The following is a 23,494-nucleotide window of genomic DNA, read 5'->3' as shown; positions in this document are numbered from 1 at the left end:
TAGGCTGACCCCGTCCTTCCTTTGTGAGATGTAAGAAATTGCTCCAAAACATAGTATGAAACACAAATTGTTCAATAATTCAAACAGTATGAGCAAAAAGACTTTGTTATCGTATTTTACTAAGAGAGTAATAAGGATGTACAGATGGCAACAGGTTAGTAATAAATATATTATGAAATTAATAAATATAAAATCAAAGAAAAGCTGCCTCAGTACATAAAGTGATAATTTTATGTAAACTTGAGTAACAGATCTGAGCGCTATGTGTATAGCTGCCATGGATTCTGTATATGGGTTTGTAAAATGCTTAGCACACTGAAATAATTTGGAAGTAAATTGGGAATTTTGTTAAATTCTAAACCAAAATTAGCATAACACATTTGAGTTCTAATCTTCAAGGTATTAAAGTAATTAGTGCGTTTTTATTCATCTCATCACATGAGAAGCTTCCTACTGATAGCCTGAGACTATGGTAGATTCTTAACTGCTCTAAATTTAAGATACTTTTTTTTTTATTAAATGTAGCAGAGTTTAAATGTAGCCATGAAGAACATTCATCAAATATTTTCTCCATTACACTCTGTTTGGATTCACTGCTCTAAACAAGGACCCTCAGTCACCCTGATGTGCCGTCCCTTCCAGTACTATACAACCGTAGAATTTAAATGAAAGTTTTACTGAACAGGTTGAGCTGTTGGTCATGTTTTGTACCAGTGTTACGACAAACATGGCACGCATCATCGTTCTAGGCTTTTTCATTGGGTAGCCTGGATTCTTCAAAACATAGCCCAGACATCAGGGCTGGGAATTCAGTGTTGTTTGACATCCCATCCCTTTTCCAAAGGATAGATTCTTTTCTGAATTGATTATTACTGGCTAACATGAGAATAAATTCTGAGAGTCAACGATAGTTTTCATGGAATAACCCAAGAGAAGCAATTTCCATATACTGTTTGAGTTGGGGTTTACTAACAAATGCAATTGTGCATAATGCTCCGGTCTGGAGCCATGTTTTTGGAGATCCAAAGGTCATTTCTCATCTTTCATTCATCGTTAATCAGCCTGGAGGTTAGATGCGTCATCTATATGCAGTTGCCATTCCTGACTCTCCATAGAGGCAAAGTGTCCTGAAATGTTTAATGACTTGGTTTTTAATGGCATTGATCCCAAGCAGTTGTCCGGACATCCCAGAGAACAGACATCTTAGTGCACGGAAGGCAGGCTGACGATGCAGAAATGAGATTATTTAATATTATACAGGCTGGGGTCAAATATACTTTCAGCTCATGATCCCTTGTACGTAACTGTAGATATTGCATTCAAAATTTCATTAGACAGATGGTAGAGAGATTGGCAGTACCGGGAGATCGGGTCCCCTTCCTCAGCTTGCACGGTGCCTGTCGGTTTCAGCCGGCAGAGCTCAGTTGAGCACGACAGGAGGTCGGATGTGTATCCAACAAGGCGGTATTTCTGTTGCTGTTCTCCTGAAATGTCACGGGGGAAGTCAGCAGAGTTATTTGTATTTCTGCTACCAAAGCCAGAAAGCTCTTACTCTGTAACCCTGCCCGGACTACGCGTCCCATGAGGCCTTGCGCTGGAGGAGGAGACCGCGCATGCGCGGCGGGCACGGCCCCGCCCCTCGGAGCGGAGGTTTCGCTTCCGGGCCGAGGTCGAGCGGCGGTGCACGCAGTGCCGGCGGCTTCCGGGGTGCAGTGGTGGCGGCTGCGGGGCTGCCCCGGCCCGGGCCCCGGCCCTGCGGGGATGGACGAGGACGGGTTGCCCATCGTGGGCTCCGGCATTGACCTCGCCAAGGTACCGGAGCTGCCTCCCCCGGCGGCGGCGGCTGCGCTGGCCCTGGTGCTGGGCGAGCCCCCCCCCCCGTCGGGCCCTGACACGGCCTCGCCGGCCCCCGGCGGCCCAGTTGCCGCAGCGAGGCCGCCGGCGGCCGGGCTGGCCCGACGCTGGGCCTCCCGGGGTGCGCTGGTGAAGGCGTTTGGCTGCGGGCCCTGCGGCAGCGCTCTGTCGCGGGGCGAGGCCATCCCAGGCTTAGAGCTGGGAGGCAGATCCTGCGCAGGGCTGCGCGTCCAGGCCTGCCAGTGACGCCAAGCCCTTTTCCGAGCTGTGTTTCTCAGGTGCGGAGCGTAAAGACCGGACAGGTCCCGTTGTCCCAGTGGTCCTTCCACGCTCTGCGCCGCCCCGTGATTCCCGGTGGGGTCGTTGGCAGATTTGGAACTACAGAATGAGAACTTTAGCAACCCCTGCCATGCAGGCGCACAGGCTGAGAACTTGAGATAGCGGCGACAAAAGTCTTGCGAAAAATTGGGACATCTTAAGACTGGCAAAGTGTAGCGAGGGGCCGCACTGACAAATGGAAGACCAAAGAAGAGGTGAAGACCAGAGACTCCCCCCCCAAGTTCACAAACTGTTATTCAGTGCCGCTGAATCTTGGCTGCAATGAATTTGCCTTGCAGATCCTTCACTTTAACCAATTACGATTCCATAGAGTAATTTCCTGTGTGAAGTTTCAGACTGAAACAATTGTCCAAGGCAATTAACCCTGAGGCACTGTAATTTTACACATGGATGTTTGTCTGAATGTTCCTGATTCCAGTCTTGTGTAATGGTTTAAGTAAAAGAGCCAACTGCCTGTTACATTATGAGCACCAGACTTTTTTTTTGACAAACATAACATTCTGCCTTTTAGTCTGCAAAGCATGCGTGCATCGGATCTGACCTGGAGGAGTCACTCTAAAGTGTAATTTTAGGATAGTCTGGGCTTGCAAATAAGAAGTGTAGGTAGCCGCTAAAGACCGAGAAGAAATTTCACTACTCTTTTTTTTTTTTTTTGTTATTATTATTATTATGGTGTTGGATTTGTATGGATGACCAAGTTTGCTTCTCCTTCTTAAGCTTCAGAAGGAATAGATTCTGATTTCCTCTCTGTTTTTTTAAAAATTTAACGCTGATTTTCAGGAATGTTCACAGCTTCATCTCAGAGTGTTTTCTTAAATAAGATAACAGTCATTCCTTGATGTGGGTCTTGTTGCTTAGTCTGTGTATCCTGCAACGTTTCAACTGCCAGTAGATTGATAGTGCAGTAGGATTTGTATATGTGTATACGTATATATATTAAAAAATTGTTTATATATATACATTCATAGCAAGCGCACTTAAGGCGGATTTCTAAAATAATTTCTTCTAAAACATTTGCATTTTTTAACAAGTCTTTGAATCCAAATGTGGGAATTTACATCTATCTATAATCTAGTTTTCTTATATCATTTAATGCAGGTTCCTGCTCTTCAGCAGAAGAGAACTGTAGCATTTCTAAACCAGTTTGTGGTTCACACAGTGCAGTTTCTCAACCGCTTTTCTACTGTTTGTGAAGAGGTATGTTTATTATTTTCCCAGCTGTCAGTTTATGCAACAAAAAAAAATTCTAGAAATGAGAACCATTCACTTCAATATTTTTGATGGTAGATACCGGTAGCTTAAACCAAAAAATTTAGTCTGCTTTCTGTTCAAGGCTTCACTTGAGTAAGTGCTTAAGACAGATCTTTTTCCCCGAGATATCCACATGAACTGCTGATTATACCACACTTAATCCTGTTTCCGTAAACTTTTGTATTTGGCACAGTCTTTGAACTTTTTGATACATGAGATTTGTTCTGAGCAGCTCCATCTGTGGATGTCATTGTGTTTTGGAAGGATGCCGTACTCCTATGGTACCGAATCCCTTTTGACAGTCGGTATCCCTCTCACCTGTTTTTCTAGGATATTGAATCAAAACTTGCTTTCAGATTTTAGCACCTTTAATTTAAAAGGGTGGTACACTAAGCTCTGAATGTAAATAATTTTGATGCGGGGAAAAAAGACATTTTTAGCAAGTGATGAGTATGGAATAGGAAGCAGTTAATTTTAGTGTCTTCTAAAAAGGAGAAAACTAAAAATATTTAGTGTTAAGAAATTTTTGTGGTGACTTCAGCTTCAATGGAAATATACCAGACGGACAGAACTAGAGTTGTCGACTGAACAGGACAAGAGTGCTTCTTCCCTTGTAGAAAGGGTGTTTTCTAATGTGGCTTTGAGCTTAGCCTTTTTGTTGTTAGTGGTTTTTTTGTAACTGTTCGCTAGTTTATTCAACAAAGACTACTATACAGCCCTAGCCAGCAGGGCTAGGGCATCAGTCAAATCCAATTAGACTAAACCATGTAATCTGAGAAATTCTGTTATTTGTTTGCAAAGTTTAGAGCCAGACCCGTGACAACTATAAAATTTGGCTACCACATCAGCATGTGGAGCTTCAGAGGAGAAAAAGTAAATTTTTTTGTAGATTTTTAAACTTGTTGTAACTTGATACATGGGACAGTGTAACTGCCTGGTGATGCTGTTGTGAGTTGTCCAAAACTCAGCTGTCACATGATCTCACTATTAGCTCTTACATAGGCACTATGGAAATCAGAACACACTTATTTAAAGCCATCTTAAGCACACAGCAACACTGTGAAATCTAGTTAATAAAACAGTTATTAGTTAACCTGAATGTGTTGTTACCTAAGAGACTCAATAGTTGCTTTATAAACTCCTTGAAAACTTTTTTGTTTTTATGAAATCCAGAAGTATTTTTAATGTGAAAGGTCCCAGTGTAAATCAATAGAAGCCAAGAAATCCAGGATTAGGGTTGACACCATCCTTAATTCTAAATTTCTTGGCTCTTGTCTGGTCAAACTGACCCATAAAGTTATATAACTGTCTTTTGTACATCTTTTCTCCCCTTTCCCCAGCTACATGTAGGGCACATAGTTTCTTTCAATAGGAGCTAACTCTTCTTCATGAACCAAGAACCATCTGTCTTTCAATAGGAGCTAACTCTTCTTCATGAACCAAAACCATCTGTAAACAAGTCAGCGCACTATCCAAAAAGACTAACTCCTGTCAGTCTCATTTTACTTCCAGCATATTGGCAGAGCTGCCATTTTCTTAGGGTGTTAAAGTTCTGCTTCAGAGCCAGACAGAATCTTGCCAACGTGCCAGAAAGCTGTCAGAGGGGTACATAATATGCCAGCCAGCATGCTAGCCAACTTCACTTGGACAGGTCTGGTGGAGTATGGTACTGATTAGTTAAAAGAGCGGCAGTTCTTACAGAGTAATTTTGAAAAACTTAAGTTGTATTTAAAAAAAAAAAAAGTGTCAGAATTTGATTGAGGTGCACCTGGAGCATATAAAGCTTCTGGTTGGTTTTGGTTCACTGTGCATTTTGACTGTATGGGACTTTCAATCTATCAGATTTTTCTGCTTTGTATTTGCTTTGTTACATACACACACATCGCATCTTCTCATCTTCCACATTGGAAAAAGCTTTGAAGAGAGATGTTTTGTTAACTGTGAGAGTACAATATGTCTACCATTATTCTCCAGTTGCCCACAGTAATACTCTATTTGCCTTTGCTTTCTTTTGTACATAGTCTGTCTTCATTTCTGTCGGTCATTATTTGGGAAAACTAACTGCCTAGTAAAATTGCTTAAAATCTGAACCACTGTAGCTACTCTACTGAAAAGGGATGTCATTGCTTCGTTTATTTCATAATATTCAGCTCATTTACACTCTATTGTGCCTTCATCGGGTAGAAGACAAAAGTGATTTTGTTCAGCTAGTTGTGAACTGTTCTATAAGTACAAGTGGCTTAGGGGAATGTTTTCACACCCTCATTGTTTTCTATTCTAGAAATTGTCAGCGCTCTCTCTCCGTATCCAGCAAATTGAAACAACACTCAATATTTTGGATGCAAAGGTTTGTATATGTACAGATTTTATCTTCGAACAGTGACAGCCTCCTTGATTACATGACCTAGCTTCCTTTTCGTAGTTTGAACTGAGCAAATAAGTTTTCATAATGATTTGAAGGAGCTAATACAAATTCTCACATGGCAAATTCTCTCTTTGCATGCCTTGCCACTTACATTGTGTAACATTTGAACATATAGTTGGTAGGGAAGAAAGGAACCAACAGCATATAGTGGAAATGTTGGTTTTGTCTCTGTTAAGGCTATTGAACAGGAAAGGAGCACTTGGATCTTGAAAAGGCAACTGAACTACATGGCAGTTTACTTGTCTCAATTTTATTGCAGTGTTTGGTTTTAGGAAAACCGAGGGAAGTTTTCCAGTACTAAAATAGCAAGTTCTGTTGCAGGGTTCCAGTATGAAATTGCATTTGCCTTGGAAACTTTAATAAGATATTTTTGCCCCCTTTATAAAGCAAAAGTTTCTTTGTAAGTCTTACCAGTCTGTAAAAATTTCAACTGGTATAAGTAGCTAGATAGATGCTTTGTGAACCTATTGGTATTGAAATGTGACCTGAATTGGATCTAAGCTAACACAGATGTGTCTGATGTATCTTCTATAGCTAAAAGGACAAAAGGATATAATCTGTAGTCGTGTATTATCATTTAATTTGCTAAAAGAAAAAAAAAACAGAAAACCACCCACTGTACAGTTTTAACCAATCCTTCTTTCAATAATAATGGAAGCAATTTTGGTTGGCTTTTCTGGGAGCAGGGGTAGGACATTTTGAAACCATTCATTAAGAACTTTGTGAAAAAAATACGCTAGTAGTACAAACAGTGCTTACTAACTCTTACTGATTTCAAAATATTTAGAAATGATCAGTATTGATAATTTTTGCAGAATTCCTCATAATCATGTTAAATAGTATTTCCTTCACATAAATATTTGGTGGTATTTAATATCCATTCTCAGCATTTCCGTAAAAGAGTGCAAGATGTAGAAAACTGCAAAATCTGTAACCAGTTGCCCATCTGTTAGGTAACAGTGCTGTTCTTGTCATGATTTGTTTCACTGTAGAGGAAGTAGCAGGGAAGATGGCACGGCCTTTGTGTGGTTCATAAGTGCAGTAGTGAAGTGCTGGGAAGGGGCTGAAGCCTTTCCTGCACTGCAGCCCTGGATTAACAGTGAAAGCTCCAGTGGGATGTTTTGGGGTTTTGTGGTAGAAGTCACCTGAATAGAATTTTTTTGTTTGTTTTTTTCCAATCAAAATAAAAGTTGGGGTTTTCTTGCCAATCAAAATTAAAAATTACAATTTTACTAATGTGAAACCTATGTGGCAAATAAGTGGTGAGCAGCATACTGCAGATTTTATTGTACGCATAGACTTATGATACATTCATTTCTTATTTAAACATTGCTTATTTGATGATGTTTTGTACATTCAGTTATCCTCTATTCCTGGCCTAGAAGATGTCAAATTTGAAGTGTCCAGTGCAGATATGAATAGTGTTACGAATGGTCCGGTGGCACAAGCTACTACGGATCAACAGACAGCTGTATCGCCTCAATCTGCAGTAAGTAATGAAGCATAATTAATACATTGAAGGAATATACCTCTCTGTGTCAAGTTTCTAGTCTCTTTCGAAATAGATGGAAGAAGCAAGTCTGTTGGAAGAGCAATCAAATGTAAACATCTAAAACTACGTTTTTGACTAATGAATGTGTTTTAATGAGTGACTTAAAACAAAAAAGAGTATACCCTTTCTTGAATCTGTGGCTTAAATAATTAGAACTAACTCAAATCTGATGGTAAATGCCTCCTTTTCTTCAATCACACTAAAATACGAACATGACTTACATCAAGGGACTGGGAAGGTTGTGAATGAAAACAACAGTTTGAATCACATAATTCCAACTCTTTTCTCTTGCCTTTAGAATGAGCTTTCAGCTCAAATTGGAGTTTCTAACATACTGTCTTTTCAAAGGTTATAACAGTGGGTGTTTTCTATAATCATTTATGTACAGAAAGTGCTTATTATAAGTGATCAACATTAAGATCCTATCCCTGCAGTGAAATTTTGGAGGGGTTTTTTTGTGTGTGTGGTTGGTTGGTTTTTTAACCCAGACTTAAATCCTGTGATTACCACTTCCCTAGGTGAGGCTTTTTGGCTCATTTGTAGATGGAGTTCTTTCCCCAGTTTCCTATTACAGTTTCTTTTCTTGAAATCTCCAATTCCAGTCTCCATTACTCTTACTTGGGGGAAGTTGCTGTGGAGCAGCAATAGCTGGAGTACTCTGCTGCCTTTCCCTTCCTGTTAAAGATTGTAACTCTAATTTGCAGCCAGCAGCATGGGAGACAGAATGGACAGTTATGGACATTGTATGTTTCAGTCATGTTAGAGAATGACTCCCCGTTCTTTTGTTTTCTTTGAAATGTTCCTCCTCTTTGATATTACAGTAGGGACAGTTATTTCTGAAAGAAGGTTTCCAATGATGCTTTCAAATAGTCAGTTAAAGAGCAAATACTTTAACTAGTACTATAGTTTCTTGACATTTTTCATTTTTTTAATTAATTACTCTCAAGGATTCTTTGATTTCATGACGTTATTCTTTAGGTTAATGGTTTGTACTAAAAATACAGTTTAAAAGTATGATCTGTATGAAACATTTGTCAGGGCGTCAAATATTTTGAGGAAAAAAGGCATTGGACTACTAGGGGAGATATATAGATATAATCCTTAAAATATTTTTTATAAGGTGAACTTTTAAATTTAGTGCTGTTTTATCCATTAAATACAACAAACTTAACAGGGCTGTTATAGGCCTTTTTTTCACATATTGCGCAATAGCTTAAAATTGTGACTAAAAGTAGAAAGTCACACTTGTAACAGTCAATGACGAAAGATCTGTTTTTTGTGTATTCGTATATCTTGGAAATCCGTAATACTATGAGTGTAGATCAGAATAATCTTGATATAAGAAGAATTGCCCTTTACCCTAAAATTACAAATTTTATGGATTGAAATCTCTCCAAACTCCTGGTCTGCATACCTGACCATTAAAGTGTTATCTTCTCTGTCTGTAGCAGAACAATATACATGAAGAAGGGTTACAGAAAACAGAGGTGGTAACAGAAAATGTCAGAACTGTGGCCAAGGATCCAAGATACGCCAGATATCTCAAAATGGTACAAGTGGTAAGTCAGTTCTCTTACCATTCTTTGGGTACTCCATGATTTTTAGTGGAATGTCACACACAGCTGTAAGTGATCATTAAATGTCTGAAGACATATATTGCATGAGTAATCTTTAACATAGGATAACATCACAATATTTCTAGCACATCTTCTCTAATAAATGAGTTGATTTAATACATTCCCTCAGACAGCTTCAGGCAAGGTCTTTGTACAAAATTCTGCCGATACACTTGTGAACAGAAGGTGTGAAGATGTGTAAATGCAGAGTGGTGCTAGCTGGAGTCACTGAAGATGCCACTGAAACTGTAGTTATTCTGGCAGAATTGGTGTCATTCCCTACACGTGGACATTGTTACAGTTTGGTTGTGCTGTAGGGTACAAAATGCAGCTTTGCTAGTATAGTCCAGAGCAGGAGTATTTGATATTTCTGTAGAGTTCAGAACAGAGATACAAGAATTGCTTCACTACTTGGTTCCGCTTCAATTTCCTGTTATTCAGGATGCAGGTTTGCTTTTCCTCTTTGTCTGTGGGCTGTTCTACAGATAAATAGGAAATAAATGAACGTAATATCAATATTCACATGAGTGAAAACAAATGAAGGGGTGAAAAGGTGAATGGGAGGCTCTTGGTGATGTTTTTTAAGAGCTCTTTTTTTCACATCCACAAAATTAAAAATGAGATTGGAAACAAAGAAAAGAATCTGGTTTTATTTTCAAGCTGTCAGTGGAAATTTTCCTCTGAAATACATGTTACAATTCTGGAAAACATGACTATGTCATAGTATTAGTAAAATGTTGCTTATGTTAAAACTAACTTCATGGTTTCATTCCCTCTTCAGACCAATTATTACAATTGCTCTGCTTGGTACTTTGGATGATGTTCCAGACCTTATTTTTCATTTGAATCACAAATTGGCACTTCATGGGTAGCTTATTACAAACCATTTGGAAAACCTAGCAGTGGGGTAGTAGCAGAGAGTAGAAACACTGTGTTAGTGTATTGATTTAATGCCAGACTTCAAAGTGGATGTTAAAGTGCTGGATGGTCTAATTACTTTGACTTTTTTTTGGTGACTGCTGGAGGAGTGAGGTCTCACTTTCCACATTTATCCTTTGTCCTGGCAGTTCCTGGTGACTCCTCTGCCAGTTGTAAACAGTGTGGTAGGAAAGTCGAACTAACATACTACAAATGAATGTGTGTTTTTGTATTTGCCAATCTTGTCTTCAAGTATTTCAGTTAGTGTCATTTATTTCCCCAAATGAAGTTTCTAGCTGAAGATTTGTTTGAACTGATCATATATTTGTTGCTCACAATATTTGTAGTATGTAAGAATTAGCACTATGAAAAGAATTTCTCTTACACTAAAGGTAGCTGTTCTGTGAAATAGTAACAAACTCATTTTGATGGAGTGCAGTTGAGCATACTAAAATAATATTTTTTAAAATACAAAACAATAATATTTAAGCAAACTGTACAAAAGCATTATCATATTTGCTACAATAAATGTTCAGAACATTTAGTGACAGTGTGAGAGGAGCAGTCTAAATATGAAGTTTATCTGAAATCGTAAAGTACAAATACTCTTACTTGATTCTAAACACCAAACATGACTGCATAGACACCAAGATACTGACTGGCCTGATGTAGATTGATCCTTGCTTTGAAGGACTGAAATAAAAACCAAACATGGAGAGTGCACTGATCTGCAGGAATTGCCAGCACGGTTGGTATGTGACCTCTTTCTTCACTATGGAGAACCAAAACCTGTGCTGCAACAAGATCGCTACTTGCACTGTGGCTTCTCCAGGACCTGCACACTTCCCGAGCTGCAGGACCAGGCTGGGAGTAGGGCTGGGTACACTCTGTTGAGTGTGTAGTGATTTGGATTATTTCAGATCTTAACTGGGCAGAGACAAATGCGATGGAAATCTAGTCTTGGCTCCTATGTTAGAAAAGTACACCTATGTCATTTCAGTGGACCTGTATGCTCAGCGTAGTTACTGTTTAGATTGAAAATAGTGGTCTGTTTTATTTTAGTAAGATTTAGGATCACAGCAGTATTAGGGTCTGATTTTCCAGGTTAAAACTCAGGAAAGTATGAAAGATAAAGTAATTGTAATGCCCTAATTGTATTATAAACAGATATAGATTCAACGTTAATTGCTTTCCTTCAGAAAAAAAAAGTGCACTGTTAAAGGGCATTTTGATTAAACTTAAGATTAGTTTTGTAAATCTATGGTATATCAGGGTACTGAGAGGTTTTTTTCTTACATTTTTTGATGGATACAATTTTGGAATAAAACGCTTCTCCAAGTGTGAACATAAATAAATACATGAACTGTTTCCAGTGCATTCTTACAAGTTCATATACCAAGCTCCCTTTGATTGAGAGCAAATACCAATTCTGCTTCACCTGATCTGACTCAGTCTGGTTTTCACGTGGTTTGAATTGATGCATAAACACTTCACTAGTGACTTCTGAGCTGGGGACAGGAACCCTAAGAGCAGCCAAGCAAGGGGAAAAACATTAGATAGTACGAGGTGGTGTACAGACACACACAATCCCTAGTGTCCAAATCTGTACTAGAATAAGTGAATATTTTAAGCTGTCATGAAATACTCAAATGCTTTCCCTTTGTGATGTACATTAGTGGTGAATTACTGAGAAATTCTTTATTACAAGCTAATACCTCGCAACTATTTGAGTCACATTTTTGCCAAGATGCCTAATAAATTGCTAAAACTATGTACTTGTCTGTGTGCTATTCCAGAGTCTTCATGCACAAGTCTTGATTGTGATCCTTACTGTGAAACTACACAAGGAAAACACAGTAAGACAGCTAGCTTAGCTCTCACTTTGCCAGGTTAGCTACTGCAGCTGTCACTAGTATGACATGCTTCTCTGGAACTTTGGTCATGGCTGCCTTTTATTTTGTCACTATTTTACTTACTTGGGACAAAAGATACTTGTCCTGTGCCAGAAGAATCCTACACTAATTTTCAGTTAGGTTGTGAGGCTCTTCTGACTTTCCTAGCCTAGACCACCAGCAGCTTTGTCCCTTGGAAATCAGAAATTGAGAAATTGTATCCTCTTTTTTTTCTTGGTTTTTTTTTTTTCCTTTGCTCCTCCTGTCTTGGCTTGCAGTGATCCAGGTGGTGTTTCTGATGGTTTGCAGTAGGGGATGGCAACGCAAGAAGTTCTCTTTGAGCAGCTCTAGTGGAAACATAGGAGCAGTTTGTTGGAATGTGTCTCGTAAGAAGAAGTGGGTCAAAGTGTTCTTGGGTATGTGATCCAAGATGAGGGGATGTTTAGGTGTTGCTGAATAAAATAAAGTGGAGAAGCTGTGGAAGGACTTGCAGTGAAAGGAAGGAATTTTTTTGAACATATACATAGTTGGCTAAAATCTGTCCAGAAGTCAGAGAAGAGTGAAGCCTGACTGTACAAGCACTTGTATTCAGAGGAATCACTTTGAAATTGTGCTTCTGTTGTTATGTCCCGTTTGCCTTTTTCTGTATGCTTTTTAAAGGCTTTTCCAATTTTTTGCACTGCTTGAAGATATCTTTCTGGAGCTGTACCAGATGCACTTTCCTGGTTTTGCTCCCTCTTTGGCTATACCTTCAGCATGTCCGAGTCTTCTTCATCTTTCTAGCACAACTGTTCTCTGCTGTCTTTGTGCTACTTTGTGCTTTCCTCACATTCTCATCCATACACATAACTTCGCTTTCCTGGTTTTATCTGCATGAATTGCAAATATATCTGTCCGTTCCTGATGATCTCCCTGAAACTTTCTCTAGATGTTTTGCCATAAATATAAGAAGGATTAAAAGGGCCTTTGATCTCAGTCATTTCTCGCTTCTAGGATCATACTGATGGCAACTGAGATTATCGTTCCATGCTCTTGTTCAGCAAGTGGCATTCATAAATTTGTATGAAGGTGTAGCCTAAAAGAACCTGTGGAATTTATTTCATCTGTTTGTGTCCAGTAGTTTTATATTCTTCCTCCTTCTACACAGGGTGTTCCTGTAATGGCAATACGAAACAAAATGATTTCTGAAGGGCTAAATCCAGAACTTCTTGAGTAAGTAATTTGTAACTTTCAGCAGGGCTGGAATTCAAACATGTGTTTAAAAAACTTGGAAAAAAGTATGCTTAGAAAAGCTTGGTTATGGTATTGTGAATCTAAATTTTCAGCATTAAAACAGGTTTTGAAGTCTTCCGTGAAGGGCGTTTTTAGCAGTTAATAGGTCTGAAGAGGGCCATCAGTACCAAAGGAGGAGAGAGATGCAATCTAAAGTATCAGCTGTCTTTTCCGCGTTGACTAGTCCAAGGCAAGGGCCAGGAAGTAGAGACTGGAATATAAATGGGGAGGTACTGCACCCTCCCAAGCAGAAAGTTGCAGGACTTTACCATTCAGACTTGGAAGGCAATGGAAGGATTTCTTCCAAGCCAAGCAGAGGTAGTGCCGTTCGAGGAAAAGGACATAGCAATGACAAGGTAACATTTGACAATGTGCATTTAGCGAGGAGGAATCAAATAATACGTCAGTAGCCATTTTCGCTGTACTGTTTAGAGTATGAGGTTTTTCCCAGCTACTTTCTTCCAACACTTCAATAACAAAATGTCATCAGTGTAGAGTAGTAAGAACAAACTCTTATTTTATTTTGCCGGATGCATGAGGGACAACACAGTTGTCTCCAGATTCCCTCAGTAGATCGAGTGTACAGCTTGACTTCAACATTGACAGTGTGAATTGAAGTCAGCAGTTTGAAATTCTGACTGTTGATTGAGCTAACCTGATGTGAAGACTACTCAGAATAGATACTCGTTTTCAAAGCTACTTGTCTGGCCATAAGCATGAATTTTAGGCTTATTTTACATTTGACACATAGTTTAGTTTTACTGTACTATTTCACAGAATTTGTTAAACTGATGAAAACAGTAACATTCTTTCTTACATTATAGCCACTAAACTGTTTGAAGCACTTTTGCATCCTCTTCAGAAACTGTCAGCGTATTAGAAAGTCCACTTCTCCTTTCCAGTGAAGTCTTTTTACATTTTGGAAAGGCTTATTCTGAAACTAGCAACTTGTTTAATAAAATAAATAAAAATATAGCAAAACCGAAGTATCGTCATATGTAGAGTCACTTTATCTCCCAGCTACTTCCTGGTGTCTAAATAAGCCTAAAGTAGTTATTCCTTGTTTGATGTTTTTACTGGTCAAATGAGAAATGAGAAGAAGAACACAAGTTAGAACCGGTGCAAGTCTGAGACAGGGTTATCAAACATGGTTTTACTATATGTGTGTTAAATGCGTTGTATTTCTTGCTCCGCGTTTCTGGTCCGTACCTTTCTGTAGATGCTGCTATTTCTTCCTGTTTGGATGCATTTTTATGGTAGATAAAAATAAGATAATAGGTTAAAATTTCACAAGCTTTTTAAAGAAAGCACCTGCTTTTGGATTGTCTATTTTGGGTTAAGACAGATATATTATTACTGTGGATTGGGGCTCACAGCATATGTCTGGGGTTTGGTCTCAAAGTCCACCTTCAAAGATTCTGTGCAACAGTAATGCTTAAGCAGATTTTCTTTAAAATGTTACTGGTTTGAAAACTGTATAGCAAATCTACCCGGTTAAAGAAAGCTAATTATTTGGCAAGATGAAAGTTCATAATACAAAATATTTTAAGGAGTGACCTTTCTTTTAATTTTCTTGCTTTCTTGTCTCAGTATCATAAGACTTTTTTTTATATGTATCTTGTCATTCACACCTATGTCTTGGGTCTTCATGTTCCTTAGGCCCGCTCACTCAGTCCCAGTGAAAATTAGGAAAATGTACGCATTGCTGTATGCTCAGTCGCTTACTGCAGACTCGCCCAGCTACTCGCCAGTGACTGAGTCTGGTTTTTCTGTGGCTGCAGAGATGCTAATTCTTATGATACGGAGTTGTTTATACTCTCTTCCTTCGGCAGTTCTACTTCTCTTATCGTTCCTTTCTTAACTTTTTACAGAGTTTGAAAACTGCCTATTCTATCAAGCTCATAATTCATCTGTTTTTAACTGTTGTTTCTTATCCTTCCTCTCTTGCCTGTCTACAGTTCCAGGAGAGTTTGTCCTGCCCTCACGAACTGAAGGAATTCATTGCCATCGTCCTCTCCTTACTAGAGGAGAGTTTTTGCACTGGTCTCTCCAGATCACATGTCTTTGCACGGCCTTTCTGTTTTGTCATTACCACAGCAACAAGGAATAATATTGTGAAGTGGTATCTGCATGAGAAAGCAAACTCTCTCTTAATTTATTTTGGAGGTGTGCAGGGGGGAGGGAGAAGGCTCGCTTACAGTTCTTTAATGCACTTCTCATTTTTGCACCCAAAATGTTTAGAAACACTTTAAAGGTACCTCAGCAGTTTCCAGCAGAAATTATAATAAAGAGAACTAAAGTTGGAAAAGAAATTCTGTGGCATGGCACACAGGGATAGCCCCAAGATAAATAACAATGGGACGAATAATACAATTGTTGGCTTAGTTTAAAATGTAATATTTTATCTAAGAGAGCAGTTAACTATCGTACAGGAAGCTAGTTTCTGTGAAGATCATTCTTCCCATTCCCCAAGTACAGTTGCATTTATGTTTTCTACCTTGATTCAGAATTTACCAGGCTCAGTCTTGCTTGTCATGTCAAACTCATTACATACTTAGAAGGGAGATTCCAGGGCAAGCCAGCATCTTCAGTCAGTAGTGTTAGTTAGCCTTTAGATGGCTTGCTTCTCTCTCCTTCATTCCCAGTAGATTCCCTGAGCAAATGTTTTGACACAATCTTAAGATTCCGTCTTAAATATTCTCTTCAAAACTAAATACAAGAGATCTGATCATTTATAGTCAATAAACATCCCATGGCTGCCTTTGCATGTCAAATTTAACCCAGTGTTCTAGCCAAATTCCACTCTGAGTAATTCTTTTTTGCTTCTCTAAATTATCCCTGCAGTTTTAGTTGGACACATTATTGCTCATTTCCTGTCTTATTTTTTTCGTGTACTATTTACACTGCTTAATGGTGTACAGCATGTTCCTTTCAGCCCTAGTACCTCTGAAGATTGAAAAAAAAATCGATTTGATCACTATTGCCTGTTTTCAACTCTTTGAACGAGTGTTTGCCGCTTCTTAGTGGTATGTCATTATTTCTGATAACCTCAAAGGTGTACATTCAAACTGATGTCCACAGAGTTTTGATGACCAGTGAGTTACAGTTTCTAGTGTTTATCTTCTCTCTTAAGTGAAGCAATACCAAGAAGGTGTGAGTTTGTAAAGAGTTAATGTGTTAAACGTTGTGGATATAAAGTGCATGCAGTTGTGGTGAAAGGACATTAGCATTAGATGCTAAGTTGCTTGTGTTCTCGGCCGCCTTCTAGGATTTACAACACAGAATGTTTTGGTTGCCTGCAGGACCCCAGATGCCCCTGTGCCTGCCTGGGGAGATGATGGGAAAGCAGAAGACAGTTCTGATAGCGAATCTTCATTTAGTGACTGAAGAAACTTGATTTCGGCCTTGGGAAACCTCTGTTAAGTGCTAATGTGTGTGGAGCTTTAGCAGACAATGGTTTTGCGTGGGTCGCATGGGTGACGCTGTTTATCTGACAGTATTTTTAAGAACTAAGATCCTCCATGTTCTCTCCCAGAAAGTTTGAACAAGCAGCGTGTCTCAACCTGAACCTTTCCACTGCGAAAATTAGTCGTGAGATCCTTGAAATTTTTGTGCTGCATCGGTTCGGATTCCTTTCTGATTCTTCTGAAATTACTTTGTAATACTCTAAAATTCCACGCCTCTAAACCTCCAGGTCTCTAAGACTTCATTCTGGTCATTGCTGGATTTTCTGTGTAGCACTTTCAACCTAAGTCGCCTTCTTTCTGTCCCATAACCTACAGGTACAGTATCTTTTCAAATTGTAATTGTTTAATTGTAATCTGATGAACTGTATTTTTTGCTAATAGACCGTATTCTGAAGGGACGCAACAAGAATTACACAGAACTCAGCTGTCTTATGGTGATTGCAAATTAGTGGTACTCTGTTTTGAGAGAAACTAAAATACAAGTGAAAAATACATTAAAACCCAATGTGAATCTGGTTTCAAAGTATATACTGCTATTTCATTTCACATTAGAGTCTGTACAAAGTTGTTAATTCAATTCCTGTTCTGCAGAAGAGTTGATTTATCAAATTTAGCTTACAGTGGTGAAGAAAGCTACAAGCATTGCAAGACTGGTTTGAAAATGACACTGTAAAAGAAGCAAGTGACTGGGAGATTATTAATGGAATACCAGATTCTCACTACTTGTTCACTGTCACATGGGTCTGTAGAAACCACGTTCTGACTGCTGTTGGGTTTATTCGAAAGGAGCTGTGGCTGAGCAGTTTGCATAGGATAAGAAATCACCCCCAAATTGCCTTGCCCTTGCTTGGAGCCTGTCTGGCCCTGAAGACTTCCCTCCAAAGTACTTAATCTACTGCATGAGTCAAAAACGACATTTCGTTAAAGAATCTTCTTTAATATAATTTATTCCACTGAAATCCTTCGCAATCCATTTGAATTCCCCAGATTATTGTGATTTTACCAGAATGCCGTGGGCCAGACAGTCATTCACTTTCTGGTATTTCACATTCTTTCTGAGACCAAGAAAAGACGAATTCTAAGTATATAAATTTGTTAGCTTTTACGACTGAGTCATTATCTTCTCTCTTAGTTATTTATGCCACTTCAGTTGGTTAGCTGCTTTTTTTTCTGTAACTTCAGCATGGCTCCCTTTTGAGTCTAGCAGAGGTATTTAAGCTCTTCATAACCTGTAAATCAGAGTAATATCTGAATCCCTATGAAAGCATATATGCACTAGCAAATGTCTAGAGATGGCATTTCAACAATGAGTTAAATATTATTGAACACTTAAAAATATTCAGTAGTTAACACTTGATAAAACTTGGCAAGTATTAACATTGACAACAAGTATCTTAGAAAGCAGATATTAAAACACTGGTGACTTTTTGCAATCTATATTCTAAAACTCGTTGAAGTAATCTGTATAATTAAAGCTATGTTTTGTAAACCAAAGTTGTGCTCCTATTTTAATCCTTTACCTTGTTTTAAACATGATGAAAATTCTTCTGGAGTCTCTGTGACACATGTATCTCCAAAACTTGTTACACTGAAGTCGCATCAATCTGCTAGCTGAAAGGGAGCGTTTTGAAAATAAGGGATTGGAGTTTAACCTAAGCCACGTTAGCACTCTGGCTAGAAGAGAACTGAACATCCCATAACCGCTGTTATAGAAAATTTAAGAAGGACCGAAATTAATGAGAACTGTATGTTCGATACTCTTGAACTGATACTAACCTGTGTAAGGAAGTAGCGTGACTTAAGGAGTTGACTTGAGACGTGGTAGTTAATTATTTTTTAAAGAAATAAACAAGGTTACCAAAACACATTGAAGAAGGTGTGACCTCCATTGCTTATCATTTTGAAGAAGCTTTTTGTGTAAAGTAATTTTGGTCTGAAGGAACTAAAATTGATTGTCTTTTATACCACCACAGATGTATTTTTTTGTGAAATGGAGAGGCTCTAGCCTACTGTCACTTGTTATAAGGAGGGATAATTAATTGATGATTGCATATACATGTGTCACAGAACAACAATTTCATTAGTCCGCATGCTGAATTTAATTGTTTAAGACTTGGGTTTTCTTTCAGAGTAGCTGTTTACTTTGGAATAGTGCGATTGTGGTAGGCTTGCAGAAATGTTAAGAAAAACCTTGCCACTTTATCTCCTCTCCCACTGAAGTGGTGGCACGCTGCACAGTAAAGATCCAAGTGTCTGAACTGTGAGGAGACCAGGGAGAAAAAGGTAAAAACTTCCCCGTTCACCTTCAGTGCATCAGCAGCCATAGTGCTCCCACTGCCTTGGGAACCTCTGACCGCATTCAGCTCCTCCGCTCCTGCCAGTCTCATCTGCTAAACACATCCGTGTGCTCCTCGCCTGTAGCCAAGTTCAAGCTGGGATGTTTCAGCTTAGGACACATGCTGACACAAGGAGCTATTAAGTATGGGGAGGTTGGTTTGAGACTGAATGATGTCAGCTGTGCTGGTCCTCCGTGAGGTACAGCGGTTTTCTAGTGAGATGGTGCTAACCCAGAAAGTTGGAAAGCCCTTAACCGCAAGCTAAATACTGTAAGCGGAGAATATTCCAACTTGCTCATTATTTGCCATCTGGTTTGGAATAGAAGATGGAGGGAGTATTTCAACTTGGCTGCGTAGTAATCAGATATACCTAGTACTTTCAAGGGAAGAAGTCCATTTTTAAGTGACTTTTCTTTTTAAAAAGCTTCCAACAGCAGCGAACTTTCAAAAGATGCAGTGTACGTGAAGAGGTGTCAGTCATACACATCTAACGTACCCCAGTTTTACATGGATTTAAAATCATCATCCAGGGCAATACTGGAATTTGTAGACATGAGAACGACTTCAGCTTGTTGTTGGAATAGCTGTTCCATCCATCTGTTGATACTCATTATGTCCTAATTATGTACTATAGGTAAATTATGTACTCAATTTTTAAACAAACTTTTTTTTTTTGCCACATCACCATCTTCCTCATTTTGCAGGTGAACCAGAGTGCAGAATGTACAAAGGTCAGTTTCTTAAAGATATTACGGGCATTTTAAATGCACGTAGATGCCTTAAGACTAGATGCATATCTGTATTTATGTAAGTGAAACCTCAAACAACTGTCAAAGGCAAAACCAACATCTGGACGTGGTAATAACTTCATACTGACGTCCTCATTTAGCACTCTTCATCATTAATCTGTTCCCTCTCAACTCTCCTGTTCAGCTACATTTGAAAAGAAAATTGATGGTTCTTTTTCCAAGCTGGGTCTCTTCCTCTCTCTTGTTTCTCTTTCCAGTGCGTGTTATTTACACCAGTGATTAAGCGTCTAGTTTGACATTCTGTGAAAAAAAGCCGTGAGAAGCTATAGCCTGTACTTGGAAAAAGAGTATCACTAAGATCAGCACTTTGAGTTGCATGATCTGGTCAATTTTGCTTTCCACAATGTTGCGTAGTGAGAAACTGAAGTTCATGATAGTCTGAAGCTTTCTGGGAATCCGGTTTTACCTCTGAAAATCTGAGAACAAGGTTCCAGCGTTGCAATGGATTTTTCTGCAAAATGGAACATGTGTTTTCCCCTTCTGCAGAAAATTTGGCAGCCTGTTGTCTAGACAACTGCAGGTCAAATGCCTGTGCTGGTGCCCAAGGCGCCATTCTCCTGATAATTCACATGGTAGTGTCTCCATTCCGGCCACTTTACAGGCAAGAGCGGAGCTGCCGCTTCGGCTCAGGCCCATGACTCGCGTAGTCTTGCAGTTCTGTCCCTGGTAAAAATCAGTACTTTAACGGGAGGCGTGAAGAGTACCGCAGTGCTCCGGCCGTCCCTGTTGCTGCCACCAAGACTTTACTGTGAGCAGAGATTGAGGTTCAGTGCTAAATTACAAGTTTGTTAGCGCTTCTGCAAACGTTTGCATCGCTTTGGGAAGCTCTGGATATTCCTGCCGTCTGTTTGACAGTCTAACTTTGCTAGGACAGTATTGGTTTGAGGGAATTCTGTGGGCTAGTTCATTATGAGAGAAAATAAACAGAAAATTAAACTAATATACACCATGCTGTACAGAAAATGAGTGGCAGAAACAAGCTTAGCATAGGATGTGTCTCAGCATACTTCAACTCATTTTGAGGAAAAAAGTTTAAACGGATATAAATTAAAATGCAGGTGGATCAGTGAGGACAGATGTAGCGTGAAACGGTTTTGTTTGATGTTTCTTTAAAAAGTGAGTGTCTCGACCTTAAACAAGTGGATTATTTTCTCACTATGTGTTATGTCCCATTTCCAGGTACACAGGTGAAAAGGAAAATTCTGAGCAAACATTCATTTTGCAGACAGTTCTTTTTTTTTTTTTTTTTTTTGCATCAGACTTCATAACTGGTACCCTCTGCCTGAAGGAATTAAGTTGTAGATAGTAGCATTCTCTGATTTAGGAAATACACCTTTTGCTTATCAAGCTCTTGTATGTTCTAGTATATGAGCTTGTACTTGAAAACTGTCTACTCCGTCTGAGGACCTGCTGTTCCCTGTACACGAGAAATCCCTTTTTGTGCTTCATTATTGCCTTCTGACCTGGTCTGTGGAATCAGAAGTTGTGGTAATGTGGATGCTACGCTTGGGACCAGTCTGTTACTGGAAAGAGCACACATCTGAGTACTGAAAAGGATGGGTCAGCAGGAAGGGATCTGGGAGTAATTTTTTATGTTTATTTGAGCAGTTCTTTTTATAGGTGATTGCCATCAACTGTTTAATAAACCTTTACTTCACGTGTAGTGGTAAGAACTTGAGTGCACTTGAATTACCCTTCTGTGAAGAATTTGACAGTGGAAAAAACTTGAAAGGCCCATTTTAAATGCTGACTCTCCTAAGAACTGTGATTATCCTTCTCGCTCTCAAGCAAATGATTTCTAGCATTCAGCTGACTCCATGCTCCCCACAGATTCCCTGATCCCTGTGTGATTTCTTGTAGCACAGTTTACACCATTTTTCAGGGGCGGGGGGACTCCTTCCCCAGCGAGAGCTAAACTATTCACAGTGAATGTCTTACAGCGTTGATTTCTCTATGCCGCTTCCCAACAGCTCTTTGAACAGGAAGACTTTTGCATGCGGAGATGATCCCTTGACCTTCTGGATCCAATTCACCTGCATTTAAAGTAGAGTAGAAGCAGGCAGGGGGATGAACAGAGAAAAAACATCTCAGTTGTTTCATCATTTGCTTTGTCCTCAGTGCAGTGCTTTTAGGGAACTGCCAGATAATAACGAAGGAGACTTTTTCCAAGAAACCTTGAACAGCATTGTCTTGTTTGCCCAGCATGATGCCTGGCATCATCAAAAGCAAAGGGTGAAATAGGCGGCAGCTGGTATTTTTGTAGTAATGGATTAGGTGAAAAATGGCTCATAATGCTTTACCATGTGTTTGGTGTGGTTTAGGGAACGGATGTCAAAAGCTTGCCTGCCTGCGCAAAAGCATATATTGAGAAGACAGTTTCAAAGCAGCTGAATACAGTTAAAATATCATGGGCAGGGGGTGATTATTAGGTTTTTTTCTTACTGTAACTTCTCTTTGCCTTTGTCTTGGCTTTCATCTCAGCCTCCTCTTCTGTTGTAAATGATAGGCTTTGTTATTGTTCTTCCAGCCTCCTGGCATCCTTGTTCTTCAAACATTGTTGAGTTGACCTGTTACCGTAGTTTAAAACCATGCAAGTCTCTCTTTTGAGCTCTTCCATTTTATAGGATGACTCCATGATAGCTTCTGCATAATATTCTAATTGTAGAAAGTGTCTCAGCCTGATTTACTGTGGGAACACCATCACTTTGTACCAGGCGTCTGTCCTTAGTTTTGCTCAACTTTTGGAACCTATTGGCTCGTTTCAATCACGTTTTGGTAGGGAAGAGAGGATGACATCTCAAAGATCAGCATCCCTATGGGTTTGATGAAAATAAATAACTGGGTAAAAGGGACGGATAACGTAATAGCATTTGAGCAGAAGAAAGGCCGCATCCTTGGCTGAAGCCTTCTCAGACCCCTGCCAGAAAACAGAGTTGTAAAGTACCTGTTTATCCTTCTCCCCTAAGGTTAGGCCCTCTCATCAGCCAGAAGCCTTTAGACCTCTCTAATTACAGCCCTAACTCAATTCTAGGGTTGTCTCCTGGATTTCCGTTGTTCAGGCAATGGGTCAATCAGCAGAACAGCACAACACTGATGCACTGCCAGTGAGATTATAACCAGTGGCAACCGGCCTGCCCAGCAGCTAGAATCTGAGGTTCACTAAGCAGGGTTTCCATTGCCGCCAACAGATTTCTGTGAGCGTAAGGCTGTGGCTGTAGCCCTGCTTTTGGAAATGTATATGTAGAGCTTGCATCTCAGAAATCAAAGCCAGTCAGGCCCGTGATTGAGCTCCCTAGGAAATCAAATACTGTTCATTTCCCTGAACTTCTTGCTGTAAGTATACAGTTACCAGAAAACATTTCAAAATGTGACCAGCTTGGATGAAGAGAGATGCCACGCTTTTGTGGCGACTGGGCGTCCGTCCCTTTGCTCCGTGACATGCTGTTGCCCTCCGCAGGGTTTCCAGGCGTTACAGTGAGCCTCAGCCACCAGCAGCCCAAACATCAGCTACCCGTCGTCGAGCCCCAGCTGGCTGCTGCACGGTGCATTCACGACCTCGCCTCTCCCGTGGCCAGGTGTTTGACGCTGGGTTCTGTCATCAGCTGCCTTCACTAGGGCAGCGTGGCAAGTCGTGGCCGCGCCGTCGGTAGTGAGGTTTGCCAGGCTCGATACAACGGGCCTGTGCTGACCCGATGACTCGACTCCAGGAGCCGTGAGCCCCACCTTCCCCCAAGAGGGCTTCCTTTTTCCTTCTTTAAAAGAT

At 39.8% G+C, this 23,494-nt stretch overlaps 1 protein-coding gene across 5 annotated transcripts; it reads left to right on the top strand.

Annotated features, from left to right (window-relative positions):
- Positions 1 to 1,674: 1,674 nt before the first annotated feature.
- Positions 1,675 to 18,080, top strand: WASHC3 (WASH complex subunit 3). 5 transcript variants are annotated; one of them, XR_012764814.1, is made up of 8 exons: positions 1,675 to 1,812; positions 3,292 to 3,390; positions 5,726 to 5,791; positions 7,230 to 7,358; positions 8,870 to 8,980; positions 12,995 to 13,059; positions 15,078 to 15,162; positions 16,422 to 16,510. XR_012764814.1 is itself a non-coding variant. In XM_075428662.1 (7 exons), exons 1-7 carry the CDS (start codon positions 1,762 to 1,764, stop codon positions 16,504 to 16,506), a joined length of 603 nt encoding a protein of 200 aa, XP_075284777.1. In that variant the 5' UTR covers positions 1,675 to 1,761; the 3' UTR covers positions 16,507 to 18,080. The 5 variants fall into 5 exon arrangements, 4 of the variants coding, with proteins under 4 accessions (XP_075284777.1, XP_075284776.1, XP_075284779.1 ...); XM_075428662.1 differs by lacking the exon at positions 15,078 to 15,162 and having other exon boundaries at positions 8,873 to 8,980; positions 16,422 to 18,080; XM_075428661.1 differs by lacking the exon at positions 15,078 to 15,162 and having other exon boundaries at positions 16,422 to 18,080.
- The last annotated feature ends 5,414 nt before the right edge of the window (positions 18,081 to 23,494 follow it).

This window comes from Opisthocomus hoazin, chromosome 8 (assembly GCF_030867145.1).
Source record: "Opisthocomus hoazin isolate bOpiHoa1 chromosome 8, bOpiHoa1.hap1, whole genome shotgun sequence".
Taxonomy (NCBI): domain Eukaryota; kingdom Metazoa; phylum Chordata; class Aves; order Opisthocomiformes; family Opisthocomidae; genus Opisthocomus; species Opisthocomus hoazin.
Note: the sequence above shows the minus strand (reverse complement) of the source record. Positions and strands in the feature narration are given on the sequence as shown.

Bases quoted from the DNA above. Each gene is read 5' to 3' on its own strand.
- WASHC3 (XM_075428661.1), top strand. From the start codon at position 1,762: ATGGACGAGGACGGGTTGCCCATCGTGGGCTCCGGCATTGACCTCGCC. The intron at 1,813-3,291 runs GTACCGGAGCTG...CATTTAATGCAG, and splicing joins CCGGCATTGACCTCGCCAAG to GTTCCTGCTCTTCAGCAGAA. The intron at 7,359-8,869 runs GTAAGTAATGAA...CTCTGTCTGTAG, and splicing joins CTGTATCGCCTCAATCTGCA to CAGAACAATATACATGAAGA.